General features: G+C 39.4%; 1 protein-coding gene across 1 annotated transcript; it reads right to left on the bottom strand.

The window, feature by feature from the left end:
- Nucleotides 1–21,669: 21,669 nt before the first annotated feature.
- LOC147630360 (uncharacterized) lies at nucleotides 21,670–25,590 on the bottom strand. The gene is made up of 4 exons (XM_086810219.1): nucleotides 24,142–25,590; nucleotides 23,660–23,947; nucleotides 23,234–23,365; nucleotides 21,670–22,761 (listed from the first exon to the last, which is right to left on the bottom strand). Exons 1-4 carry the CDS (start codon nucleotides 25,081–25,083, stop codon nucleotides 21,934–21,936), a joined length of 2,190 nt encoding a protein of 729 aa, XP_086666345.1. The 5' UTR covers nucleotides 25,084–25,590; the 3' UTR covers nucleotides 21,670–21,933.
- Between the last annotated feature and the right edge of the window lie 315 nt (nucleotides 25,591–25,905).

The raw sequence follows: 25,905 nt of genomic DNA, 5'->3' as shown, positions 1-25,905 counted from the left end.
TTTGAGCACACTCTTGCATGGGCTTGCCCTTTACATAAAATAGGAGTTGCTTTTACCAAAAGCTTAAATAAATCCTTCCTATCCAAATCACTAAGAAAAATTACATATAAACCCCCAAGGGCTAGTTCACGTGCAACCAAATTAATAGGTTCGTGCCCATGTATAACAAAAGTGGGCAGCTAGCATAATACAAAATATCTCGTAGAGTAAATACCATGACCAAAATATCAAAATCATTGGCTATCTCGCCAAAGCCAAAATACTAAAGGAAAAACCTTCTCGCGGTAACTGCTCATGCCAAATCTCACTGCCATTATATCCCAGCCATATCGGCTTATGGGTACAAAGCTCATCAATCTTACCAACCTACAAGTTATCCATTCAAACACATTACACATTAGTAACACCTGCTAAAATTACATAACAACACATAAGCATTAAATCTAACACTTAGTTCCAGCCATCCCTGAATTCATATGTCCTATAAAAGGAATATTCGGAATCACCCAAGTGTCATGCTACGAACATAGTGGTAATTAAGCATCCTCCAATTAACCACCACAAAGGGATGGATAGATAAGCTGTAACATCCCCTCTACTTGGGATAGTAACTGTCCTTAGTTGCGTCATATCAATTGGCCTGTGTTTGAAAGTAAGATTGGATGAGGAAAAGATAGGTGCGAAAAAACCACTGGGGAAAACTTGATCAACACATAATGCATATATGCAACGAACTAATCAAATGAACATATGTGAAACGAGTCTAAGTGTCCCATACCACAAAAGCGCATTCCACATACAGTCATAAGATGGTAAAAGATAAAGACATAAATGTATCTGGTGTAGGTACACGAAATGAATCCGATGTCCCATACCACCAGATTAATTGCACATATAACTCCTTTAGAATAGAAGTTTGAGATGGAGTGGCTAATTCCCTCTGAAACTTAAATTTCGACACAAATTTTCTTTATCTTAAATTTGTTTAATTAAATTTAAATTCTTAATTGGGATATTAAGAATTATTACCTAGAATGTGAAAAATATTTTAAAGTATGCATGCTAAAATCTATTCTTACTTGAGAAATGAATGATACGCTAATGAATTCCTTTATGAAATTTTATTGTTATAAAAGTATAGATAGGATCTAAATATTTCTTCAGTTTTTCCAATTTGATCTAATCTTAATGTTGAATGTGTGGTTTACTAGGGTGTACTGTTTAGGTCTTTGATAAAATAAATGCGAAATGAAATCAACACATACCTCCATCGTGATAGTGTATTGGGGATGATACCCTCTTGCCTTAGATTTTTGTCATTAGTTGTGAGAGTAGATAAGAACTTGTTCCTCTTTTTTGTCGGACAATCTTTAGCATAATGTCCTTTTTTATGACATTTGTAACAAGTAAAGAGAGACTTCTTGGACTTTTTATTATTAATAGAGCTGTTTGTTATTAATCTATTAGCCACCATTTTTGTTATACAAAAATATCTTGTAGTAAATATCACCCAAAATACCAAAATCATTGGCTATCCCACCAAAGCCAAAATACTAAAGGGAAAATCTTCTTAGTAATTGCTCACGCCAAATCACCGCCATCATGTCCAAGCCATACTGGCTTACAAGCACAAAGCTCATCAATCTCACCAACCTATAGGTTGTCCATTCAAACACATTAAACATTAGCAACACCTGATAAAATTACACAACAGAACATAAGCATTAAATCTAACACTTTTTTCCATCCATCCCTAAATTCATATGTCCTACACATGGAATATTCGGAATCACCCAAGTGCCATGCTACAAACATAGTGGTCCACCAACCTACAAGTTGTTCATTCAAACACATTACACACTAGCAACATCTACTAAAATTAACAATAGCACATAAGCATTAAATCTAACACTTAGTTTCAGCCATCCCTAAATTCATATGTCCTACACATGGAATATTCGGAATCACCCAAGTGCCATGCTACAAACATAGTGGTAATTAGGCGATGTACGGACGCCTAATTACCACTATGTTTGTAGCATGGCACTTGGGTGATTCCGAATATTCCATGTGTAGGACATGAATTTAGGGATGGCTGGAACTAAGTGTTAGATTTAATGCTTATGTGCTATTGTGTAATTTTAGTAGATGTTGCTAGTGTGTAATGTGTTTGAATGAACAACTTGTAGGTTGGTGAGATTGATGAGCCTTGTGCTTGTAAACCGGTAAGACTGGGATATGATGGCAATGATTTGGCATGAGTAATTATCGGGAAGGTTTTCCCTTTAATATTTTGGATTTGGTGGGATAGCCAATGATTTTGGTATTTTGGCCGTGGTATTTACTCTACGAGATATTTTGTATTTTGCTAGCCTCCCACTTTTGTTATACATGGGCATGGACCTATTAATTTGGTTGCACGTGAACTAGCCCTTGGGGCTTTGTATGTATTTTTCCTTAGTGATTTGGATAGGAAGGATTTATTCAAGCTTTTGGTAAAAGCAACTCCTATTTTATGTAAAGGGTAAGCCCATGCAAGAGTGTGCAATTATTTTTGGCATGTGGGCTATTTTTGTTAATAAAGACATAAATACCCAAGAAGTGGGAGGATGCGATTCTTGGGGAGGAGATTACCCGATAGTGTGTTGAAGGTGATTCCTACTCTATCTCATGTTTTTTTATTTTATTTTAACCTCAATCTTGTCGATTCGAATTCAATTCTATGGTTAAATCTTTGATGTATAAGTGAGTTTTGATTTATTCTTTAAAAAGTGTTTGAGGTAGTGTGTTAATGGTGTTAGTGGCTTACTTATCTCCTCTCTCTTAAAAAAATTTAATTTAATAAATGTTAAAAGCTTTGAACAAGCTTTAGGGAAATTTTTATCCCAAACTCCTTCAGGGCAACCTGTTTACACCCAAAGACCAAGCCAATGGGAAAAGCTCAAAGGAGTCTCCTTTTTAAAAAATTTCTTGTAAAGCTTTAAGTAAATTTTAATTTTAAAGCTTTTAATCTAAAGCTTTTTTTTTAACAAAGCTTTTTAAAGCCTTAAAATCAAGCTTTTTTCATGACTAAAAAATCACGGTAGCGCGCGCTAGAAAAAAATCACAGGCGCTGAAAATCGCGAATTCGTTGCCGTTTAGTGGAAGGGAGAATAAAGATCTTAAAAAATTTGTGATTTTCTTAATTATTATATAAAAACGGTGGAAGGGAGAATAAAGATTTGAGTGGAAGGGAGAAAAAAGATCTTTAAAAAATTTGTGATTTTCTTAATTATTATATAAAAACTTATGCTTCACTCTTGATTTAATCTTATTAATCCAAGATTAATCTATTGTTTAATCTTATTAATCCAAGATTAATCTATTGTAAAGCCAATAAGGGCTTTTATATTCCCTCAATTCATTTATGGGCGATTTCCTCCACCTTAGATTATTAAATTTGAGTATACAAAATGCTTAGCAATTCGAGAATTAGGGTAATACTCATCTTCACTTGCTGATTTCATCCTTACACATGGATCTTGAAGGGGTTGAAGATTGAGAAAGGTGGTTTTGCAATAGGAAGAATGGTTTTTGTTTTTGAGAGAGTTGGTTTCTACACGTTGTCCATTCAAACACATTACACATTAGCAACACGTGATAAAATTACACAACTAAACATAAGCATTAAATCTAACACTTTTTTCCATCCATCCCTAAATTCAATTGTCCTACACATGGAGTATTTGGAATCACCCAAGTGCCATGCTACAAGCATAGCGGTAATTAGGCATCCCCCAATTAACCATAGAGGGATAGACGGACAAGCCGCAACAGCAAATGAATGATAGACGCATCTGTGAGTAGCTTCTCAAGAGTATATGGGACCTTTAAGTGATAGGAAGAATGCTTGTGTCAGAGCATGTGCATGATGTCAGCAATGGGACAAGGCAAAATAAGCAGAGAAATGCACTGGTGTGGAATTTACATCATGAAAGGATGATAGCTTCGTAAAATATTATATGAAAGGATGATAGCTCTTAGTAGATAACACACTATCTCTAAATAGAGGATAGAATGTCCAATGCTCTATGAAGAGGTAAAGGGAAGGTAGAAGGACAAGGTTGGTGTGGTATTTATGCTATATGAAAGGATGATGGCTCTTAGTAGATGTTACCATATTATAGTAGTGATGTGTGTGAACACACTTAGGACCGCCGGGGCACTTTTTCCCTCACTAGGAGGTTTTTTCCCCCGTGCATTGTATATACGCCCATTATCTTCTAGGGCTTGTTATCTTTCATTTTTGGCACTCATAATACACTACTGTGTTGTGCTCAAGCTTCCTCATCTTCTTGAAGTTGTGTGTGCATTCCTGCAACCCTAATTCCAACAATTGGTATCAGAGCAGGCTTCCTCCTCCCGGGCAGCATCACCGGCACCTGCCGCTTCATCTCCTCCGATTGCGACGAGGTTTCACGAGCGTCTGCAGGTTAGTATATGCCGTGGGAAAGCCCGTAGGGCTTGTTCGTTTCAGAATTTTGATCTGAAGTCATTTCGCCCTCCGTTTTTGCATTCCAAGTACTGCGCAGGCAAAATCGTCCTACTGTGCAGATTTTCTGTCAAGATTAAAATCTGCAGGACAGGTGCCCATTCATCTGTTTTGGGCTGTGCTACATAGCACAGGTCGATTTTATACAGGTTTACCTCTTACAGACAGCATTTACATCTAGTAGTACAGTCATTGGCCATGGCTGACAACAATGATGTATTCCGCATGTTGGCTGCTGAGGATAAGTTGGATGGCACCAACTATCCATTGTGGGCATATATGATGCGACATGTATTGGTAGCAAAGGGGTTATGGAACATTGTGCAGGGTATTGATGCACGTCCTATTGTGGCTGGGAATGCTGCAAACACATCAGAAACAGGTACTGTTGATGATGGTGCAGGCACAAGTGCTGTAGCAGCTGTTCGAGAACCACCACTTTCAGCAGAGCAGATTCGTTGGGATGGTAGAGATGCGCAGGCTCATGCCTTGATTGCGCTGTCTGTCAAACGTACCATTATCCCTCATATTCGCTCCTGCAGGACTTCTAAGGATGCTTGGGATGTACTTGCCACATTGTATCAGGCAAGAAATGAGGCTCGTGTTGCTTACCTCCGAAAACAGTTGGAGAGTGAGCATATGAACGAAGGTGATTCTATGGATAGCTTTTTGACAAAGATCAAGGATTTCAAAGAGCAGCTCATTTCTGCAGATGAAATCCGGTCAGACAGTTCACTTGTGCAGACTGTTTTGAATGGTCTACCAGATTCTTATCAGGGTTTTGCTTCCACTCTTCGCTTGATGATGAAAGGCAATCCCAATGCCTTATCATTTGAGGAGTTAGTTTCTGTTTTGCTGCAAGAAGACCAGTCAAGGCAAAACAGGAATATTATGCGTGTCGCAGATCAAGCTTTCGTTGCTAGTCAGAGAAGCGGGAAAGGTAAAGCTGGCTTTTCTTCTAGTAAGCAGAAATCTGCAAATGCTGCGCAACCAAAGAAGGAAGACAAAGATGAGAAGAAGGGTGACAAACAGAAGACATTTTGCAAGTACTGTAAGGGAAATGATCATGTCATCAAAGCGTGTCCTAAGCTGGCTGCGAAAGAGGCTAAGAAGAAAGAGGCTGGTATGGCTGTTGCAGATGCCTCTCCTTCTAACAATGAATCTGCTAATGTTGTTCAAGATACAGAATGGGCATTCAATGCGCAGTGCAGTTATGACCCATCTTTGCATGACACATGTATGTCTGCAGTAGATTCAGATGTATGGTACTTTGACAGTGGTGCCACTAAGCATATCACCTCACAGCGCAGTTTATTCACTTTCCTTGAGTCTGCTCCCACAGGGAATACTGTCACTTGTGCCAATAACTCCTCTTATCCCGTTAAAGGAGTTGGACAGATTGTGCTGAATGTTGCAAATTGCAACACCTTTACACTTTTTGATGCATTGTATGTGCCAGGGATCAAAAAGAATCTGCTGTCAGTCTCCGCATTTGCCAAAACAGGTTTGGTTGTAAAATTTGTGGATGACAGATGTACTGTTCATGATCTCTCTTGTGGTGACATCATTGTAGCATCTGGTTCACTATGTCGAGGGCTGTATAAGCTCAATATGGATGGCAAATGTGTAGAGGATTCAGCATGTGCTATTATGGATACGCAGGCTATTTCAAATGCAAAACTGTGGCATGCACGTTTTGGTCATCTGAATTTTGCAAGTTTGCTGCGCCTGCAGAAATCTGAAATGGTGTCTTCTTTGCCTAAGCTTGAGGCACCTGTCAAGCATGTTTGTGAGGGCTGCATATTGGGTAAAATGCAACGTGCTTCCTTTCCCAAAGATGGATCAGTGAGAGCTGAACGCAGATTGCAGCTTGTTCACAGTGATGTTTGTGGTCCCATGCAAACTCCATCATTTGGAAACTACCTTTACTTCGTGACTTTCATTGATGATTTTACCAGGCATGCATGGGTATATCCTTTGAAGGCAAAGTCCGAAGTGTTTTTGTGCTTCAAACAGTTTTTGGTTATGGCTGAAAATGTGTCAGAAAGTAAGATGGGCACCCTCCGTTCAGATCGAGGGGGGGGGTATATGTCTTCAGAATTTAATGCATTTCTGGCTGAGCGTGGGATAAAACACCAATGTACAGTGCCGTATACACCACAGCAAAATGGTGTGGCTGAGAGAAAAAACAGGTCTCTCATGGAAATGGCAAGATGTATGGTTAAGAGTCAAAGTCTACCACATGGTTTTTGGCTTGAGGCTGTCATGTGTGCCACTTATGTACTAAACAGGTGTCCCACCAAAGCATTACAGGTTGTCACTCCATATGAGGCTTGGCATAGCCGCAAGCCATCTGTTGGCCATTTACGTGTTTTTGGTTGCCTGGCATATGCATTAGTGCCTGTGCAACATCGCAGAAAATTGGATGACAAAGCTGTCAAATGTATTTTTGTTGGATATAGTGCTGAGAGCAAAGGCTATCGTTTGTATCATCCACAGACAAAGCGCATTTTGGTTAGCCGTGATGTTGTATTTGTGGAAGATGCAGTTCAGCCCTTGGTTTCATGTACTAAGGAGACAGATATCAGCTCACGTGATGTCTATGATACATTGTTGCCTCTTTTCAGTGGTGCACAGTCAAGTGCAATACCTCATGAGGCAGTTTTTCAGCCTATGCAGGTTTTAAATGATGGCACAGATCAGCCTATATCTGATGCAGATGTGCATGATGCACTTGAGGATGAGAGACAAGAGATTGAGGGCTCTAGGAATATGCCTAGATGGCTGGTGCAGACTTTGCGTGACAGCAAGTTGGATGCCCCTTTGTCTAGTCGCACTCGTTCTGGCTCTCATGGTGCCTCTTATGCGTCAGATTGTTATGCATTGGCTGTTTCTAGTATGTGCGATGAAAGTGAGCCTGTTTCATTTGATGAGGCACAAAGTTCAGAAAATTGGATGGCTGCTATGCAAGCAGAATACGATGCTATTATGAAGAATGGTACATGGTCTTTATGTAACTTGCCCCCTGGCAAGAAGGCCATTGGCACTAAGTGGGTATACAAATTGAAGCGTAAGCCTGATGGCACAGTGGATCGCCATAAGGCTAGGCTTGTTGCAAAAGGTTATGCTCAAGAGAAGGGCATTGATTTTGATGAGACTTTTGCTCCCACATGTCGTATGACCACTGTTCGTAGCATCTGTGCATTAGCAGCTCATAATGGTTGGAATGTACATCAGCTGGACATAAAGACTGCGTTCTTAAATGGAGATTTGCATGAGGAGGTGTATGTATCGCAGCCTCGTGGTTTTGTTCAAAGAGGGCAGGAAAACAAAGTGTGCAGGTTAAAAAAGGCTTTATATGGTTTAAAGCAAGCTCCACGAGCTTGGTATGAAAAAATACATGCATATTTGACTACACATGGGTTTCAGAATAGTCCAACAGAAAGCACTTTGTATGTTAAACGTGTGGATGGTGTACATCTAATCATTGCTCTCTATGTCGATGACATGCTGCTCACAGGACCAAATGAGAGTCATATTGCTGATTTTAAGGCTGATTTGAATGCCTCTTTTGAGATGTCAGATTTGGGGCATTTGCATCATTATTTGGGGATACAATTTAAGCAGTGTGATGGAGGTATTGCTTTGTGTCAGACAAAGTATATTGAAACATTGTTGCGAAGATTTGGCCTTGAAGACTGCAAGCCTATTGCTACTCCAATGGAGACAGGTTTGAAGTTGAGTCTTCATGATGCTGGAGATCACTTTGATGTCACACTCTATCAGACAGCTGTTGGTTGCCTCATTTATGTATGCATTACGAGGCCAGACATTCAGTTTGCAGTCTCACAGGTGAGCAGATTTATGCATAGCCCAGGCATTAAGCATTGGCAGGCAGTGAAGCGTATCTTTCGCTATTTGAGTGGTACTCGGCATCTTGGGTTGTTTTATCCCAAGGGGGGATCATTGCCGCCAGATTTACATGTTTTTTTAGATTCTGACTGGGCTGGTTGTTATGACACACGCGTGTCCACGAGTGGTTTTTGCTTCATGCTTGGAAGCTCATGCATATCATGGTTGAGCAAGAAGCAGCCTACTGTGGCCACTTCTAGTTGTGAAGCTGAGTACAGGGCAGCTTTCACAGCTACGGTTGAGTGTGTGTGGCTCAGACGCCTTATGGCTGATTTGGGTGTTGGGCAGCCATCTGCCACCACCATCTTCACTGACAGTCAGAGCGCATTGGCAGTTGCGCGGAACCCAGTGTTCCATGCTCGTACGAAGCACATTGAGGTGCACTACCATTATGTCAGGGAGAGACTCTCTGCAGGAGAGATTAGTTTGGCTTATGTGCCAACACAGGATAACCTTGCAGACCTTTTCACAAAGGCTCTGCCTCGTGAGAAGTTCGAAGCTTTTCGCAAAGCTTTGGGCTTACTCCCTTTTGTGGATTCGTCCACATAGCTAGACACTTCCCTATACATGAGTGCTAGCTCTTGTTCACCGCATCACTCCAGGGGGGATTTGTTACCATATTATAGTAGTGATGTGTGTGAACACACTTAGGACCGCCGGGGCACTTTTTCCCTCACTAGGAGGTTTTTTCCCCCGTGCATTGTATATACGCCCATTATCTTCTAGGGCTTGTTATCTTTCATTTTTGGCACTCATAATACACTACTGTGTTGTGCTCAAGCTTCCTCATCTTCTTGAAGTTGTGTGTGCATTCCTGCAACCCTAATTCCAACAGTAGACAACGCATTATCTATAAATAGAGGGTAAAATGTCCAAGCCTCTATTAAGAGGTAAAGGTAAGGTAGAAGGGAAAGGTTGGTGTGGAATGGTAGAATGTCCAAGGCTCTATTAAAAGAGGTACAGTTAAGGGACAAGAGGAAGGTTGGTGTGGTATTGGTACTAAAAGAAAGAGAGTCAAGGTCTATAAAGTGATGCTTTTTTGGGGGGTAGGAAGGAAGATTGGCATGTACGATGGAGCGCAAGGCAGTAGTGAAGGGATGGACCATAATGGTTATATGTACGTGGGTAGCCAAATTGTCATGCTCATCTTCTTTCCTCGTAGTTGGACTTCACATAGCATTTCTCAATGGGCAAAGAGGAGTGTATAATAGGTAACATGGCTCTGATTTGATGTCTTCACTCTTAGCCACATCTTGTACTTGAATTTTAGTTGTATTAGAGCAATAGTTTAGAACTCCTATGTGTTGTATGTGTGAATTTGTTGTACCCTTCTTTCTATCTTTGGAAAACCCTAGCAAATAAGCACAAGTGTTCTACAAACTATGTGGATGCCATACTGCAAACAAGTAGAGCCAGTTATGGATGAATCGAAAGCTTGAGTTAGTAGGTTTTTTATATAAAAAGCATAATCCTTAAGATATTTGTTCTCCCAATGTCTTGTGAAAATACAAGGACCGTCTATTATTTATGACCTCCATATTTTCAATTTAGTAGGGGTGATTGTTGGTTAGTGGTAACTTTGGCCTCTGAAACTCCATGGCTTCAATTGTTTTCCCTCCTTGAGCTCTTTGCTTGTGAAAGATCATATGAGATGATATATTTTCTTTAGTAGAGGACTTACATAAGTCTATTAATGATGATTAGCCAAAGAGGGTTGCACTCAATTAATAACAAAGGTGAGAAACAATTCCTCGACCTAGCCAATAAGAAAGAGTTTGAGAAGATGCGCTTTTGGACTTCTCTGTGATACCAAGTATGATGTATTCATCCACATATAATACCTTTATTAATACTATCCTTATTTTACATATTCAAGGGACTTTTACTATACAAACTATGCACTCCATGCCTAGATTGCCTTGATCAACGGTAACCATAATGAGGCTTGACTACTTCATAAATGTAAACATTTTGGTGGAGGAAACAAAGGGGTAGTTGCACTAAAGGTTTAGCTTCACCTCAAAGGGTATTGTAAACTTCACTATCATCTTCACACTTAGTACATAGCAAATCTTTGTGTACCTTTTGAATTTATTTCCATTGACCTTCTAGCATTGCTCAATATAAGTGTCAAAAACATATAGTTCATGATTTCAATCTTGACTCCACAAGCGGATTGTTGAGTATATTTATTTTGCTTTACTTTCAAGTAGTGTTAAAAAGTAAGTATTAATTGTGCTAGAGTGAAGTTGGGTGAAGCAAGATTCGATGGTGTAACCTCCTTCATAATTTGAAAAAGCTACTTGCATCTTCCGATGCTTGTCAGGTGTATATTGAGCAATTGTTAGGTGGAGGAAACAATTGGGTTCTCATGAACAACCTACGAGAATGATACGAATATCAAGCTTGCAAGGCATGGATGGGCAAATGAATGATATAGCATCTGCGAGAGTAGCCTCTCAAGAGCGTGTGAGAACTCTAAGTGATAGGAAAAATGCTTATGTGAGAGCATGTGCATGATGTCAGCAAAACAACAGGGCAAGGCAAAATAAGCGGAGAAATGCAACGGTGTGGAATTTAGCATTATTAAGACTTTGGAGAATGTTATATGAAAGGATGAAAGGTCTTAGTAGATTAAAAAAACACACTATTATTAAAACACAAAGCTATCTTTAAGTAGAGGGTAGAGTGTCCAAGGCTGTATGAAGAGGGGAAGGTAGGGAAGGGTAGGTGTGGAAGGGTAGAGTGTCCAAGGCTCTATTAAAAGAGGCAAAGGAAAGGGGCAAGAGGAAGGGTGGTGTGGAAGGGGTACTAGAAGAGAGAGAGAGAGAGAGAGAGAGAGAGAGAGAGAGAGAGTCAAAGGTCTATAAAGTGATGCTTTTTTTTTTTTGTTTGGGAGAGTGACCATGTACGATGGAGAGGGAAGGGGTGGACCACGATGGGTGGATCAGAAGGGGGTACAGTGGCGGTGGCGGTGGTGGTGGTGGTGCTCTCATTCGTAAAAGATAGTAGTAGTACAGCAGACAGAGAGAGAGAGGGAGGGGGCTAGGAGAGCTTCACATTTTGGAATATCTCATCAAAAAGTGCAAGGGCCCTGTGGTGTGCCCGCATATATAATATATATAATGCTACCGTCCAGCTTTTTACTCGCCATCTCTTAATTAATGCCTAGAGTCTACCACAAGCGCACAGCTTGTCTTCTTCAGGACCTTCCCCACATCTTCCTCTATGCATTATTACACTACTTATTTGTGGTAGAGCATTTAATACATTATACATTTTGGCAGGCCATATTTCATTTCCACTTGTTTATTATCTCTGCCATTTGGTGGAGCATTTTATACATTATACATTTTTTACTAGCATATTTCTTCTTCTTCTTTAATGAAATGCTGAATCTATCTATAAGAAAGAGGAGAGGATTACAAAAACACTTTCTCATATCCGAGAAGTCTAATTCCCACCTTATAAACTAGGGCCTCCTAAGGTAGAGAATCTATTAGAAAGAGAAGAGGATTACAAAAAGACGTTTTGATCGGAGAAGTCTAACTCTCGGCTTATAAATCGGGACCTCCTAAGAAGCCATTACAAATCGAGTGTAGTTTTGAACATAGCAGTGTCTAGGATGAACCACGCTAGCGTTGCACTTCTTTCTCGAGATTCTTTCCTTCCTCTACCAATATTGGGGCTTTTCTACTGGATTCTTCTCTAATGTATACAATTTGAGCATTACATTGTCTTTTCACAGTTAGGGTCTTCATGGCTTCCTCCATCTCATTAGTCCTTGAGTCTACTTCCCACATCTTGGATTTGGCATCCACCACCAGTTTCATCTGCACTTACAAGCTTTCTCTCCTGCATATTTTATTCAACTTATGTATTTTTTTCAAGGCTAGATTTGAAGTGTAAGTGCTAGAGACCAATTCATTCAATGCTAGATTTGAAGTGTAAGTGCAAGAGACCAATTCATTCAACTATTTTATGAAAACAAACTTCTTGTCACACTGGAAAGCATTCTTATTAACATGCCATAAAATTTGCTTTAAATTTTTTGTTGGTCTTTCTTGAATTTGAGATTTTTTGGGCTAGAATATAACTAAAATGCTATCAGTTTTGCATTTATGGAATTGGAAAAATGAAAGTTACTCGTGAAAATGCAAGTCCATTGTATATAGTTTCCAAGTTTTATGTGTGAACACTACGTCTAACTAGGCAAATCTTCAAGATTTTGGAGGTTCAAGTTTTTCAAGTTCTACCCTTGTAAATCTTCAAGGTTGTTCTCTAGAGTCTAGGCTTCAAGGATTTCAAACTTCTAACCATGAAAATCTTTAAGGTTTGAGAGGTTCAAGTTTTACCCATGTAAATCTTCAAGGTTCTTTAGAGTCTAGACTTTGAGGCCTACCTTCAATCATGGAATGTTCCATATGGACACATAACTCTTTCAAGCCATATAAATCTTCAAATCTTCAAGGTTCTCTAGCCCTTTGAGGACTAGGTGCCTTCACTTCATTTCACTCAAATAGGCAAACAGACATTCCACATGAATGTAAAATTCTTCCAAGCTAGTTTGCCATGGTTTAAAAGAGGGTTCAAACTTCAAGAAGAAATGTTATGTGTGTGAGTGTATGTGGGTGATTATGTCTGTGGATGAGTATGTGTGTGAGTGTATGTGGGTGATTATGTCTGTGGATGAGTATGTGTGTGTGTGGGTCAATATGTCTAAGTGTGGGTGTGTACATGTATGAAAGGGTTAGAAATAAGAGCTAGATGAAAAGAAAAATAGAAATAAGTGAGTTAGAGCCTTACAGATAATTAACAAGTGAGTAAGTGTATATGTGCGTGTGTGTACAACAAAGAGAAATGGGGAGAGAGAGAGAGAGAGAGAGAGAGAGAGAGAAATTTATTGTGTGTGTGTGTGTGTGTGTGTGTGTGTGTGTGTGTGTGTGTGTGTGTGTGTGTGTGTGAGAGAGAGAGAGAGAGAGAGAGAGAGAGAGAGTGTGTGTGTGTGTGTGTACGTGCGCGCACCCAGGGGGCATGTGTGCATTTGTATGTGAGTATTGTATGAGAAAGAGAGAAAGAGAGAGAGAGAGAGAGAGAGAGAGAGAGAGAGAGAGAGAGAGAGAGAGAGAGAGAGAGAGAGAGAGAGAGAGATAATACATAATATGCATGTATGTAAAAAAGGAAGAAGGTATGTGTAAGAAATGAATAAGAATGTGTAAATTTAGGGGATTCCTATATATAATATATATGCATGTACATGTGCGTCATAGTTTGTAAATGTGAGAAATGAAGTGTAAATTCCCATAATTAAAGAAAAAAACTAGGAGAGGGGTTAACAAGGCCAAAGACCTTTAATGTGTGTGTGGGTGTGTGCGTGCGTGCGTGCGTGCATGCATGCACTGTGTGCATACATGCATACGTATGTATATGTGTGTGCATACATGCATACCTATGTATATGTGTGAGTGCATACATGCATACCTATGTATATGTGTGAGTGCATGCGTACATGCATGTGTGTGTGTAAGAGAGAGAGAGAGAGAGAGAGAGAGAGAGAGAGATTTTGAAGGAAGAGAACCTTGAGATATTAGATTATAGAGGTAAGTGAAAGTGAAATTCTTTGAAGGAAGATAACCTTGAGGATCTTAGATTATAGAGGTAAGTGAAAGTTAAAAAATTTGAAGAAAGAGAACCTTGAGGAATTAGATTATAGAGGTAAATGTGAAAGTGAAATTTTTGAAGGAAGAGAACCTTAAGGATATTATATTATAGAGGTAAGTGAAAGTGAAATTTTTGAAGGAAGAGAACCTTGAGGATATTAGATTATAGAGGTAAGTGAAAGTTGAATTTTTTAAAGGAAGGGAACCTTGAGGATATTAGATTATAGAGGTAAGTGAAAGTAGGAAGTAATGAGAAAATTAGAAAAACAAATGCCTTATCAATGATGAGCAATTTGCACATAGGGAGCTCCCACTTTGGAAGCTAAGGTAGAGGCAAAGATTTAAAGGTATATCATCTATTGTGCATAAAACCACAAAGCTATGAGCTCTCAAAAAACATGATGAAGAAAAATGCATAAGGAATGCATCAAGGGTAGTCCATGCAAAGGAAGTATAAGGACTAATTAGAGAAGAAACTCAAGGAGAGGTTGTGAGAAGAGAAAATAAAATGCATGAGTGAGTTATGAAAAGAATATATACACGTACACATAAGTATTGGAAAGGGATTATAGAGAGTTTGAAAAAGGTAGCTAGTAGGCTAGCATATACATGAGAATGTTGCTATGGAAGATTGCACATGTGTGTGTGTGTGTGTGTGTGTGAAAGTGGAGAGAGAGACACGGAGAAAAGAGCGTAAAATGCTCGATCAATATCAAGTATGAGAAAGAATACATAGATAAATATATGTTTGAGATGCCATTAAAGATTGTGCACACACACACACACACATACATAAATGTGTACATTATTAAAGATAAATTGTAAAAGAAGTTGTGTGGGTGTGTGTGGGGGTGTGTGTGTGGGTGTATGGGTGTGTGCGTGCACACGTGAATGCATGCATGATTTTGGTTTCTTATATTGGAGAGAGAGAGAGAGAGAGAGAGAGAGAGAGAGAGCAATTCGTCTCCTAGATTATGCCACACTTCCATGGGAAACATGGAAGGGCAATGACATGGCTAGACAGCAGATAGACATAGAAGTGGGTGTGAGTGTGTGTGTGTGTGTGTGTGTGTGTAGATTCAGGCACCTCTAACCACATGACCAATCATGGGTGATTTAGAGATATGTAGATTTTGGCACTTCTAGCCACGTGACTAGTCATATTGAGTGATTTAGAGATATGTAGAAAATGGAAAAACCAGGTTATGTAGAAACAAGTAATGATACTGCACACCCCATTGCTCATGTTGGTAAAGTGCTATTATACTTCATGTTCCAAATATTACAAAGAACTTGGTTTCAGTTGGACAAATGGTTGAGTAGTGTTAACAAACAAGTGAGGTTCAATGCTCAAGGGTGTTTTATGGAAGACTTCAAAAAATAGTGTTGCTTGGCTGCAGAGGGTGACGGAAATGGCAGGATGTTTACTTTGGATGTGAACATGCCTAAGGTGAAGGCAGCCATGTTTGTGCATGGGGTAGGTTTCATTGTAGATATTGAAATATGGCACAAGCACATTAATCATGTGAATACACAGCAGCAGCTGAAGTCTATGTAGGCCCAAAATGTTATTGTAGGTTTGTTGAAGTTTAAGATTGATGGTATGTATAAAGTGTGTGAAGCATGCCCGCTTGGTAAGTAGGTAAAACATGCTTTCCTGCATGTTAGTGTAAGACTATTGGATGCCATATATTCGAATGTATGGAGACTCACCAAAACTGGAAAAAATTGTAGGTTGCAGGTATTATTATGCTACATTCATTGGTGATCGCACTAGGAAAGTGTGGGTTTATTTCATGAAAGAAAAAAGTGAGGTGTTTGCTCACTTTCAGAGATTTAAAACCTTGGTCGAAAAGAAAAAAAGCAAGTAAATAAAATTCTCGAGATTAGATGATGGGGAAGAGTATTTGTCCAATGAGTTCAATGATTTCTTGAGAAATCAAGGGGGGAAATCAAGAAACACTTCACATGCAGGTACACACACTTTGCAACAAAATGGTGTTGTAGAAAGGAAAAATAAGCACATTGTAGAAGTGGCATGTGCCTTGATGTCTGAAAAGATTATGCAGAATTATTTTTGGGTAGAAACAATAGCAAACAACTGCTATTGCTGGATTATTTTTGGGTAGAAGCAATAGCAACAAACAACTGCTATTTATAATATGAATATGACTCCCACTACAGTTGTTCATGGTATGATGCATGAATAGAAGTTTACATGCATAAAATCAGATGTGTCTCACTTAAAAGTGTTTCGATATATTGCATGTGTGCATGTCCCCGACGAAGTGAGAACAAAGTTAGATTTAAAGGTAGAGAAATGCATCTTCATTGGTTATGCTTTGGAGCAGAAAGGTTATAGATGTTATAACCCTACCACTTGTGAGATGCAGAATTCGGGGTGGGCCCATTAGTCACACAAATGCCCTCTTTCAGACCATCACTTACATTTAGCACTCTTAATAGAGACTCCCACAACTAGCAGTAGATTCCTCTATATAGTTACATCCCAAGAGGGAGATCACGAGAGGGAGAAAGAGAGCGGGTGAGAGGAGCTAGATTTCCCTTCGCCGCATTGACACAACCAGCATTATTGAAACATGCATGGTATTCATAGAGGTAGTTGAGTGGTTTTATGCACATGGCATACAGATGGATTGTCTCCCCTTGTTTAAGTCTAGCCTATATTCATGCACATGACATACAAATGGACCATCTCCTCCCTTCATTTTAGTCTAGCCTAGTCCCCCTACCTCGACCTCTCCATGACATGAGATCAACCGGATCATTCGGTTAGATCTATCTAGACTACAAATACATTAAACATGGGTCCTTCAGGGCTCAATATATTTGTGGTCTTGTAGAACTTTGGAGTCTTCGTAGACATTAATATAACTCTCTCTCTCTCTCTCTCTCTCTCTCTCTCTCTCTCTCTCTCTCTCTCTCTCTCCCCTCTAAGGTACCCATCCATTTCATTATCGTTGTGCTAAATATTCCTTAAAATGTGTTGATGTCAAATTAATTTAGTAAGAGTGCTATACATTCATTGTCTTAATATGTATGCACCAAATTTTCCTATTATTCATATTTAATTCATAAAGACATCTTGAAGTGTAGTTTCAGGGGTGATTCAATTATCTCTTTATATTATAATGTATTATCCCATTACAACATAGATTAACCATGATAGATTGATGTTTTGTCATTCTTTTTTCAACATTCAATCACCACGATAGATTAACCATGATAGATTAACCATGATAGATTAACCATGATAGATTGATGTTTTGTCATTCTTTTTTCAACATTCAATCACCACGCAAGGCCCTTTACTAACAAAAAAGTAGATATTTATTAATAAACTATCTCATAAAATATTTGCCACCTTTGAACATACCATTTTTCTTTTTCAATAATACTTCTAATCGTTCTCAGTGCATGCATAATCTTTATGCAAGAGTTTTAAGGGTGGGGTCAAGAGTGCCATTTTGGGCACATAAAATCCACTTCTCAAACCAAAACTTGAAGACTACACATTAAAGCTTTCGTTGTCTAATGTCACTTCACAAAAACTTTGCCAACTAGGTGGTTCAAGGTGATTCAAACTTCTTGTGAAGTATTCTTTATATTTTCTTCTTGACATGTTAGGTTATGCATCAAACTCTTCGATTATCAAAAGATGCTACCATCATCATCACCAAATAAGAAAGCACCAGTGGGATTAAAGTGAAGACTCAAAAAATATAATTCTATATTGTTGTTTGTGGGAGATGTGGAACTCTAGGAATAGTATAATATTTCATAATGGACCAAGCCAAGGGATAGATGTGATAGAGTTGATGCATACTCTAGGAATAGTATAATATTTCAGAATGGACCAAGCCAAGGGATAGATGTGATAGAGTAGATGCATAGATATGTGTATAAATGATGGTCTATATATTATGTTAATAAAATGAGTGATTGTACCTTTGTTCAACTGGTTCAGAATCTTCAAATAGGGATTAAATGAGCTACTCTATGGCTGAGGAGACACTTGTACATACTAGGGTGTCCTAACAAATCTTGTTGTGGGGGGCAGGGTTATACGGGGAAGGATTTGAAGGCAAGACCTCCCAAGTTTGGGCCAAAAACCAAGAGATGATATTTGAAGGAAAAGCAATTGGTATACACCTTTGTAGCCTTCATTGAGAATCCCTTGGGCAGGAGACTTGTGGTGAAGCTATGGACTAAAATCCCTTGGGCAGGAGACATGTGGTGAAGGTATGGACTAAAGGAGATTGTATGGAGGAACAAACTCCAAAAGGTTGTACTTTTGAGTCTATGCTTACAGCCTATATGTAGTTGGGCTACCATGTCTCTTGGGAGCACTCGTCTTTTGTTTAGGAGGATGAGAGACGGGATCAAATATGCAGCTTGTTGAATAGTGAAAATGTGGAATGAGACTCATGGTGGGAAAAGGAAGTCGTATAAACAACTCTTGTATATAGTTGCTCTTAAGTTTTTAATATAAATATTTTATGCTCCCAAAAAAAACGCACATGATGTCATTCTTTGAATAAATTAAAGCAAGTTTTTTGCATGTTTCTGGCCTTTAAAACATTTATTAGAAAGATCAATTATTTATGGTTATGAGGTTTCAAAAGAAAATCCTCTTAACATATAGTACTAGAACTAGGAAAAATATATCAAAGGCCTAGATACGATAGATTGTGGCTAGCTTACTTATGATCTTATTTATTTAATAAAAATTTATTCTTGAATTTTAATTTTACTATTTCATTAAAGGAACTTGTAGAGTAACCTCATATATGATAAGAAATTCTTCCATAAAGGTACAAATTGTTGTGAAAGTCAAACAAGATTTAAACCTATTAAAAAGTGATTGAACCTTTTTTTATGTATTGCTGCATTTTTTATATATAAATTTTAAAAAAAACATAAATAGGTACATACCGATAATAGGCCCTTGAGAATATTCATACTTTTAAAAAAACCTTTGCCTCCTACTTTTTAAAAAAATATGAGAAATTTATTATGCTCAAGTCACGACTTTTTCTGATTTGAGAATGGACTATTACTATGAAGAACATGGCATGCCTTACCAAAGGACTAGCAGATGGTCCTCTATAATACGCTCTATTTTATGGCCATATATGAGTTGCCTATTTTATTGCATAATATATAAGCCAAGACTATCAAGCGAAAATAAAAGAGAAGATGGTCCTCTATAGTAGCTACATTTTATGGCCATATGAATTTCTACTTCGTTGCATAGAATATAAGCCAAGACTATCAAAATAAAGTGGAAATTCCTAAATTGTAGCATTCCATTTGATTTTATGTCATATATGCCGATCCACACATGATGCAATTAGATTGAACTAAAATAGTAGAGGAGGTCATGTATAATGAGTTTATGAATGAGCTTACTCTAGTGGATGTTCATGTGAATGTTTCCTTAGAGTGTTATGTCAGTCTCATAGAATCTCCCATTGTATTATGATGCAACACTATAATGCGACAGTTCCTCAATTATGCATCTTTGCAAAAGAGATTTGCATGTTTAGGTAAATGTGGACCCTTGTGGCCCTTTTGGTAGGTAAATGAGGACCCTTGTGTCCACTTAAGTAGGATCTCCCCTCACAATTCAATAAATCCATGACCAGATACAAAACAAACTCATGAGACAAAGCATGGGGAGAGAGATATTCCAACACTATGCATCTTTTAGTAGACAAGCCTTGATAAAGAATGTCCAATCATGTGATTTGTTGAAATTAAGAGAAGAGAACGCATCAACAGTATAAAGGTATGTAAGTCCTTAACAATCTAATGCTAATAAATTAGTTACAAGTTGAATCTAAGGTAAAATATGGAAAATTATTATTTCTTCATTATAAAAGTAACTAGGAAATATTTATTTTTTTAATGTCTTTAAAGGAAAAATATAAAAGCTATATATTACAATCTTTCTAGAGTTTAAAGAAGCTCTTGACTATAAATTCTTTGTATAAACGTACATCTTGAATCTTGTCAATATACAAAGACAATGAAGGTCTTTGTCTTTGGATTTGTTGTATAAGTGTACATCTTCAATCTTGTCAATAAAAAGATTATGAAGGTGCTATCAATTCAAGAATCAATGACAAACCAAGGTCAACAAAGAACCTTATATTTGTAGGGGAGGAAAGAAGCTCATGTTTTTATGATAGAGACTACTTCTGCAAATTATAACAAAATTTTAGTTGCAGGTTTCATGTTTATTTTAAGAGAATTGTGTTTTTACATGTCATCAAATATGTAAATAAGTACTTATTAACATCACCAAGAGAAAGCTTGCATGCACAATTTTTTAAAAATTTATTTTACATGTTAATTATTTATAAATCAATCTCTCTTCTCTCTCTAAATGAGTATTGTTATCCTCACCACCTCACCAAGGCAAAGCTTACACTACTCAAAATTTTGTGTTCCTATATTTTACATGTTAATTTTTTATAAAGCTACCTCTCTCTCTCTCTCTCTCTCTCTCTCTCTCTCTCTCTCTCTCTCTCTCTCTCTCTCTCTCTCTTCATTTTTTATTATATCATGTTTCTAACTTTTTGAAGTACTTACATCTTGATAAGTATGGTAATGTACATTTTTTCAAGTTGAGAAATTATTTTATGAACAAGAAAAGTTTTTATATCTAATGTTTGTTAAAAGAGGTAATACATTCAAGCAAGCAAAAGTTTTAATTGGTCATGGTTGATTTATGATGCAACAACCATTTTTGCTATTCATCAAATGATTTTGTAACAAACTTATCAAGCTTAACTTTCTAAATACTACATAAATTTTGAAATAGTTCATCCATTAGAAAAGGAGTGATAAGGAATGAAACGTAACACTTAATCAACATGTTGCTAGTGTTTTATGTGCATTTGACATTGAGCCAAACTTTAAAGAAACTACACAATCTTGAAAAAGCAATGCATTAAAAAGGGGGTTAGATGATCGAGCCTACTACTTTTAAAACACAAGGATCATGCATACTACTTTTAAAACACGATTCAATGTTTTAAGCGATAAGAATTTGATAACAATTCATTTATTTTCCCCACTAATTTTAAAATGTGGGACAACTACCTTTGTCTCCCTCCCTCTTGCTTCCTTGTGATTCACTCAAGCTACCATTACCTACAAACACCCAATGCCCCAATTTATTAAATGGCATGCATGTGACATAAATCCCAATTTATTAATGGCATGTGACAAATCCCAATTAGCCTTATCAAATTCTGGAGCTTAACGCGCATGATTTTCACTTCCAATTGAAGTTATAGTGTGATAGCACTTGTTTAGTTTGTTTTTTGTACTAGATAAAGTGAGGTTCAAAAAAGTACTTGCTAAATGTATAAACCAATAAAAGCAGCTACACATAATTGCAATAGTAAATGTATATATATATACATAAGTTCCAAGCAAGCGAGGAAATGAGACTATATGATGAGTCACTTAGGTAAGGCATGCATGTTTATGAGAGTGACAAGTACCCATGAAAGTAAGCACAAGGGGTTAGACTCAATAATCAAAGGCTTTTTCTGAGTTGAATACCATTGTATGATACCAATGTACACACTAGACATTCACAAAGAGCATGCGACTTGATGCAATTAAACAAGGATTGTTATATAAGGGTCCGGCCAAAGCAAGAGTAAAGGCCTTAGACTAATGAGGGGACCTCGATCAAGGGGTTTACACGGGAGGGAGACACGTATAGAGAGAGAATTATGTGGCTGGTTAAGAGGTGATTAATTAATGATGGGTTTTATTGGGTCGGGTGGTTTAGCCACTAATTGGGGTTAATCCGGAGGACGAAGAGCAGATGGAGCGGCCGAGGGGAGGGGGGAGGTAGTCTTTGGAGATGGGGGATTTAGGGGGCCCACCACCAGCTTGGATCCCTATTTCACCAGACAGGAAGCCATAGCGGGAGAGAAAAGGGTGGTCCCGTGTGGACCCGGACAAAGAGCGAGAGGCCTCTTTGGTGATCTCCCCGGACAAAAACCCTCTGAACCTTGTCCTGCTGTGATGTGCAGGGCTTTGATGTTCCTGTGAGTATGTAAAAGACCTTGCAGGGCTTGCCAGCACACTGGCCAGACTGTAGCTCTTTGATACCCTGAACTTGCTGCTGCCATTGCTGCTGCTGTTGTTACTGCCATTACCATGGTTGTTGAACTTGCTGCTACTGATGTTGATGTTGTACTTACTGCCACTACTGTGTTTGTTGCTCATGATAGGCACATGATCCACCCTATTGTCTGCCACATTGCATGCATGTACATGTGAGGATATGGCCGCCGCCACATCTCGCATGCTCGGCCTCGCCACCGGATCCTCTGATAGACATTGCAATGCCATGTCTGCTACCATCTTGGCATCCCTCGTCGGATATCGCCCCTTCAGCTCTGGATCCATTACCAGGTAGAGCCTCTTGGAATCCAGTAGGTAGGGCCTGCACCATTGTAGCAAGTTTCTCTCTTCTGGGGGGAATAGGTCATCCATGTTCTGCCTTCCTGTTAGCAGCTCTAGCAACACTATCCCAAAGCTCCATACATTGCTCTTAGTCGACAACTCATCGGAGGTCCGCGTTTCTGGTGCCGCATAGGCATCATCCTGCACACCAAGCAACTACGATCAGTACACAAATGCAACCGGTTGATCCAATACCCCTTCTTAATGAATTTTCCCATACGTTGGTTGAATTAAAAAACCCTTCTGTTTACTGTATGTAACTCCATGGAAATGAAGAACCCTTACTCGTGCTGTCTCCAATGAACAAAGCAAACAGAGACAAAGGTAGGGATAGCTTGCTGACAAAAATAATTGGATTGACATTCAGACGATAAGAAGGCTTTGGAATTATCACATTTGCAAAGTTGAATCTCAACTCAGAGAGAAAAAAACAGCCTAAACTGGTGAACTTATCTCAGTAGGATGCAAAGCAATTAAGATATCAACATAACAAAATTTACATGTACAGCCAACACAAGGTAGACCACCGAGTTCCGGCACTTCCCTCTCATGGGCCTTAGACTAACTGCACACAAAACATAAACAAAGAGTTCTATAGAAGCCAATTGCTTACCACTGGGGACCAGCAAGCCGGGCTAGATGATGGTAGCTCTTTGAAACTCCTTGCAAACCCATAATCAGACAGCTTAGCATTGGAATTTTGATCCACTTGGACATTGATGGTCTTGAAGCTCTTGTAGATGATCTGAGGTTGTAATCACATCCAAAAGAATTAGAAGGGATAGTAGAATGGTGAGGATGAGAGATGATCTGAGGTTGTAATCACATCCAAAGCAATTAGAAGAAGGGCTAGTAGAATGGTGAGGATGAGAGATGATCAAATTATATCCAAACCCTTAAGCCTGCCTAGAGAGTCAGACCCTTACCAGCTGTGCTACATGACCAGGAACACTAGAAGCCACATTTAAGAACACTAAGCATAACACAGCAGCATTCTAAGCTAGGTGGAGCGACAAAGAAAATGGTATCAATGGTCTACCTGTCTGGGTATTCTGTCGTGTAGGAACGCGAGGCCTTGAGCAGCCCCCATGGCAATTTTCAACCTAGTGGCCCAGTCAAGAGGAGCCTTATCCTTCCTACAGTAGAGCAAGCTCTCCAAGCTCCCATTAGATGTGTGCTCATAAACAAGGAGCCTTTCTCTTTGTAATCCGGCTACCTTATCTGGTGGTCTAGGAGGATCCTCTCCAGAGAAACCCAGCACTTTGCAGAGGTTGGGATGAGAGAGGCGAGCTAGAGAGCCCACTTCAGCCCTCCACTTTTTGAAACTCTGCATGGAAGCATGGAGTGAAACACATGACTGCATTATTCCCACAGTATACATACCATATTGGTAAAAGCAAGAAAGCATGTTGAAAGACCACATCATAATGATGTTGATTAAAGATAGATAATCAGCACACTTAACACCGCAATATGCTTCACACAAGCAGCAATGCTAACTAACACCAAGATTAACCTTACCTGTGAACGAGCTCTGCTCAACCTTGTCACTGCAACCTCAATGGTTCCCTCTTCCTCTGAAGCATGCTTGATTATGGCTCTGAAAACAGGTCCAGCGCCTCCATCTCTGATGAAAAACTCTGGTGCAAAGCTGAGGCAAGCTCCAGCCAGCTCATCAAAAGAGAATTCTCTGAGCACAGCCCCACTGTCAGGTGGGGGAGGGAGAGGCAGAGCCTGCAATGGTGAGGGGGGTATTGTCTGAGGGGGGTGGTTTTCTAAGGTAGAATGAGAGCTCATAGGGTTGTTGTAGCTCTTGAAGTTGCCAGAGCAAGTGGATACAGAGGGAGAGAAGAAAGGAACCGAGGAAGATAAAGAGGATCCGGAGCCTGTAGAAGAAACAGACTGTGAAGAAGCATCATCTGTTGTTGCAATACCGGAAGCGGTGATGGCAGCGGCAGCCGCCGCGGCCACTGCAGCAGGAGGCAAAGGCAGTGGAAAAAGATGGCCATTAGAGGTAACAGCTTCACCGTCCATAGCAAGTGAAGATATAGGTGCAGAGTGGGAGACGATGAACCTCTCCTCACCATAGGCATAACCATAGCCATAGCTGCAACTCTTATCTTCTCCTTTCTCTTCATAATGATACTTTTCTTTGTGATGACTGGGAGCTTTTCTGAGAGAGGAGGAAGTTCCCAATAGAGCCCTGGGATGGTTCTTCACCAGCTTTGAGGAGGCACTGTGTAAAGCAGCTTTTGCTCTGAAGCTAGGGGTGGAGCCGAGGTGCAGACCATGGTTATGGACTTTGCTGCTGCTGCTGTTGTTGGAGGATGCAGAGGAGGAAGGGAGAGTCCCATGCTTGAGATCGAGCAAGCTCCGAAGTGAGGAGTGTGCGAGGGAAGAAGATGAAGATGAGCAGGAAGTGTGCTTTATCTTGCGCTCATGTTGGACTGAGAAGCAACCCATTTCAGCAAACCGAGGGATCAATTGAAGCTATGAGCTCATTACAGCCATTCAAAGGAAAAAGCACACAGCAAGAGCCAAGGCTCACTCAGAGAGAGAGCTAGAGCTTATCACAAAAACTCAAGGGAAAGATAAGATCAAGATGAATGAGCTAAGGCGATGGCCACGTGAGGAAAATGCAAGCATCTCTATGAACCATACATGCAGAGGAGAGAAAGAAGTGTGGGTGTGTGTGTGTGTGTGTGTGTGTGTGTGTGTGAGTGTGTGTGTAGATTTCAAATTTAGCCACAAGGCGCCAAACCCATACTATCTTTGATAATAGTGAAGATTGAAGAGAGCTTACAAGCTGCAGAGGGGACTCGGGAGGGAGAGGAATCTGGCCATGCAAGGAGTGTTTTGAGCAGCAGTAGGTAGAGGGTGTGTGAGTGATGAGAGTGAAAGAAAACGGAGAAGACGCAACACAGAGAGCGTGAGCAGGTGAGAGTTAAAGCCCCTCCATAAAGAGACCCTGGTGATGATGTCGCAGAGGGGGAAGATATGGAGGCGAAATTCAACAAATTAGTCAATTACAAATTCTCCTACGTGATCTTATGATCGAACGGTCCACATTTGAGAGTCTTAACCTTAATCAGAGGTTTTGGAAACGACTCCGGATTATCTCGAGCATGTAGACCTTATCAAGCTACTAAGCTGGCCATGGAGATGTGGGGCCCACTTTCACACCCTTGTGTTAAAAACATCCCCAACGACCAGTTATAATTTACGTCCTCTCCCCCTTCTTATATGATCTCTCTCGCTCTCTTACTTCTTTCTCTCTCTCTTACT

The sequence above is a fragment of the Cibotium barometz genome, chromosome 16 (genome assembly GCF_041138505.1).
Source record: "Cibotium barometz isolate CiBa-2024 chromosome 16, ASM4113850v1, whole genome shotgun sequence".
In the NCBI taxonomy this organism is placed as follows: Eukaryota; Viridiplantae; Streptophyta; class Polypodiopsida; order Cyatheales; family Cibotiaceae; genus Cibotium; species Cibotium barometz.
The sequence above is the reverse complement of the archived record's forward strand: the minus strand, read 5'-3'. Positions and strand labels throughout refer to the sequence as shown.

Coding starts and splice junctions, on each gene's coding strand:
- LOC147630360 (XM_086810219.1), bottom strand. CDS start 25,083: ATGGGTTGCTTCTCAGTCCAACATGAGCGCAAGATAAAGCACACTTCC. Junction 23,948..24,141: donor TGAGCAGAGCTCGTTCACAG/GTAAGGTTAATC, acceptor GCTTCCATGCAG/AGTTTCAAAAAGTGGAGGGC. Junction 23,366..23,659: donor ACGACAGAATACCCAGACAG/GTAGACCATTGA, acceptor TTACAACCTCAG/ATCATCTACAAGAGCTTCAA.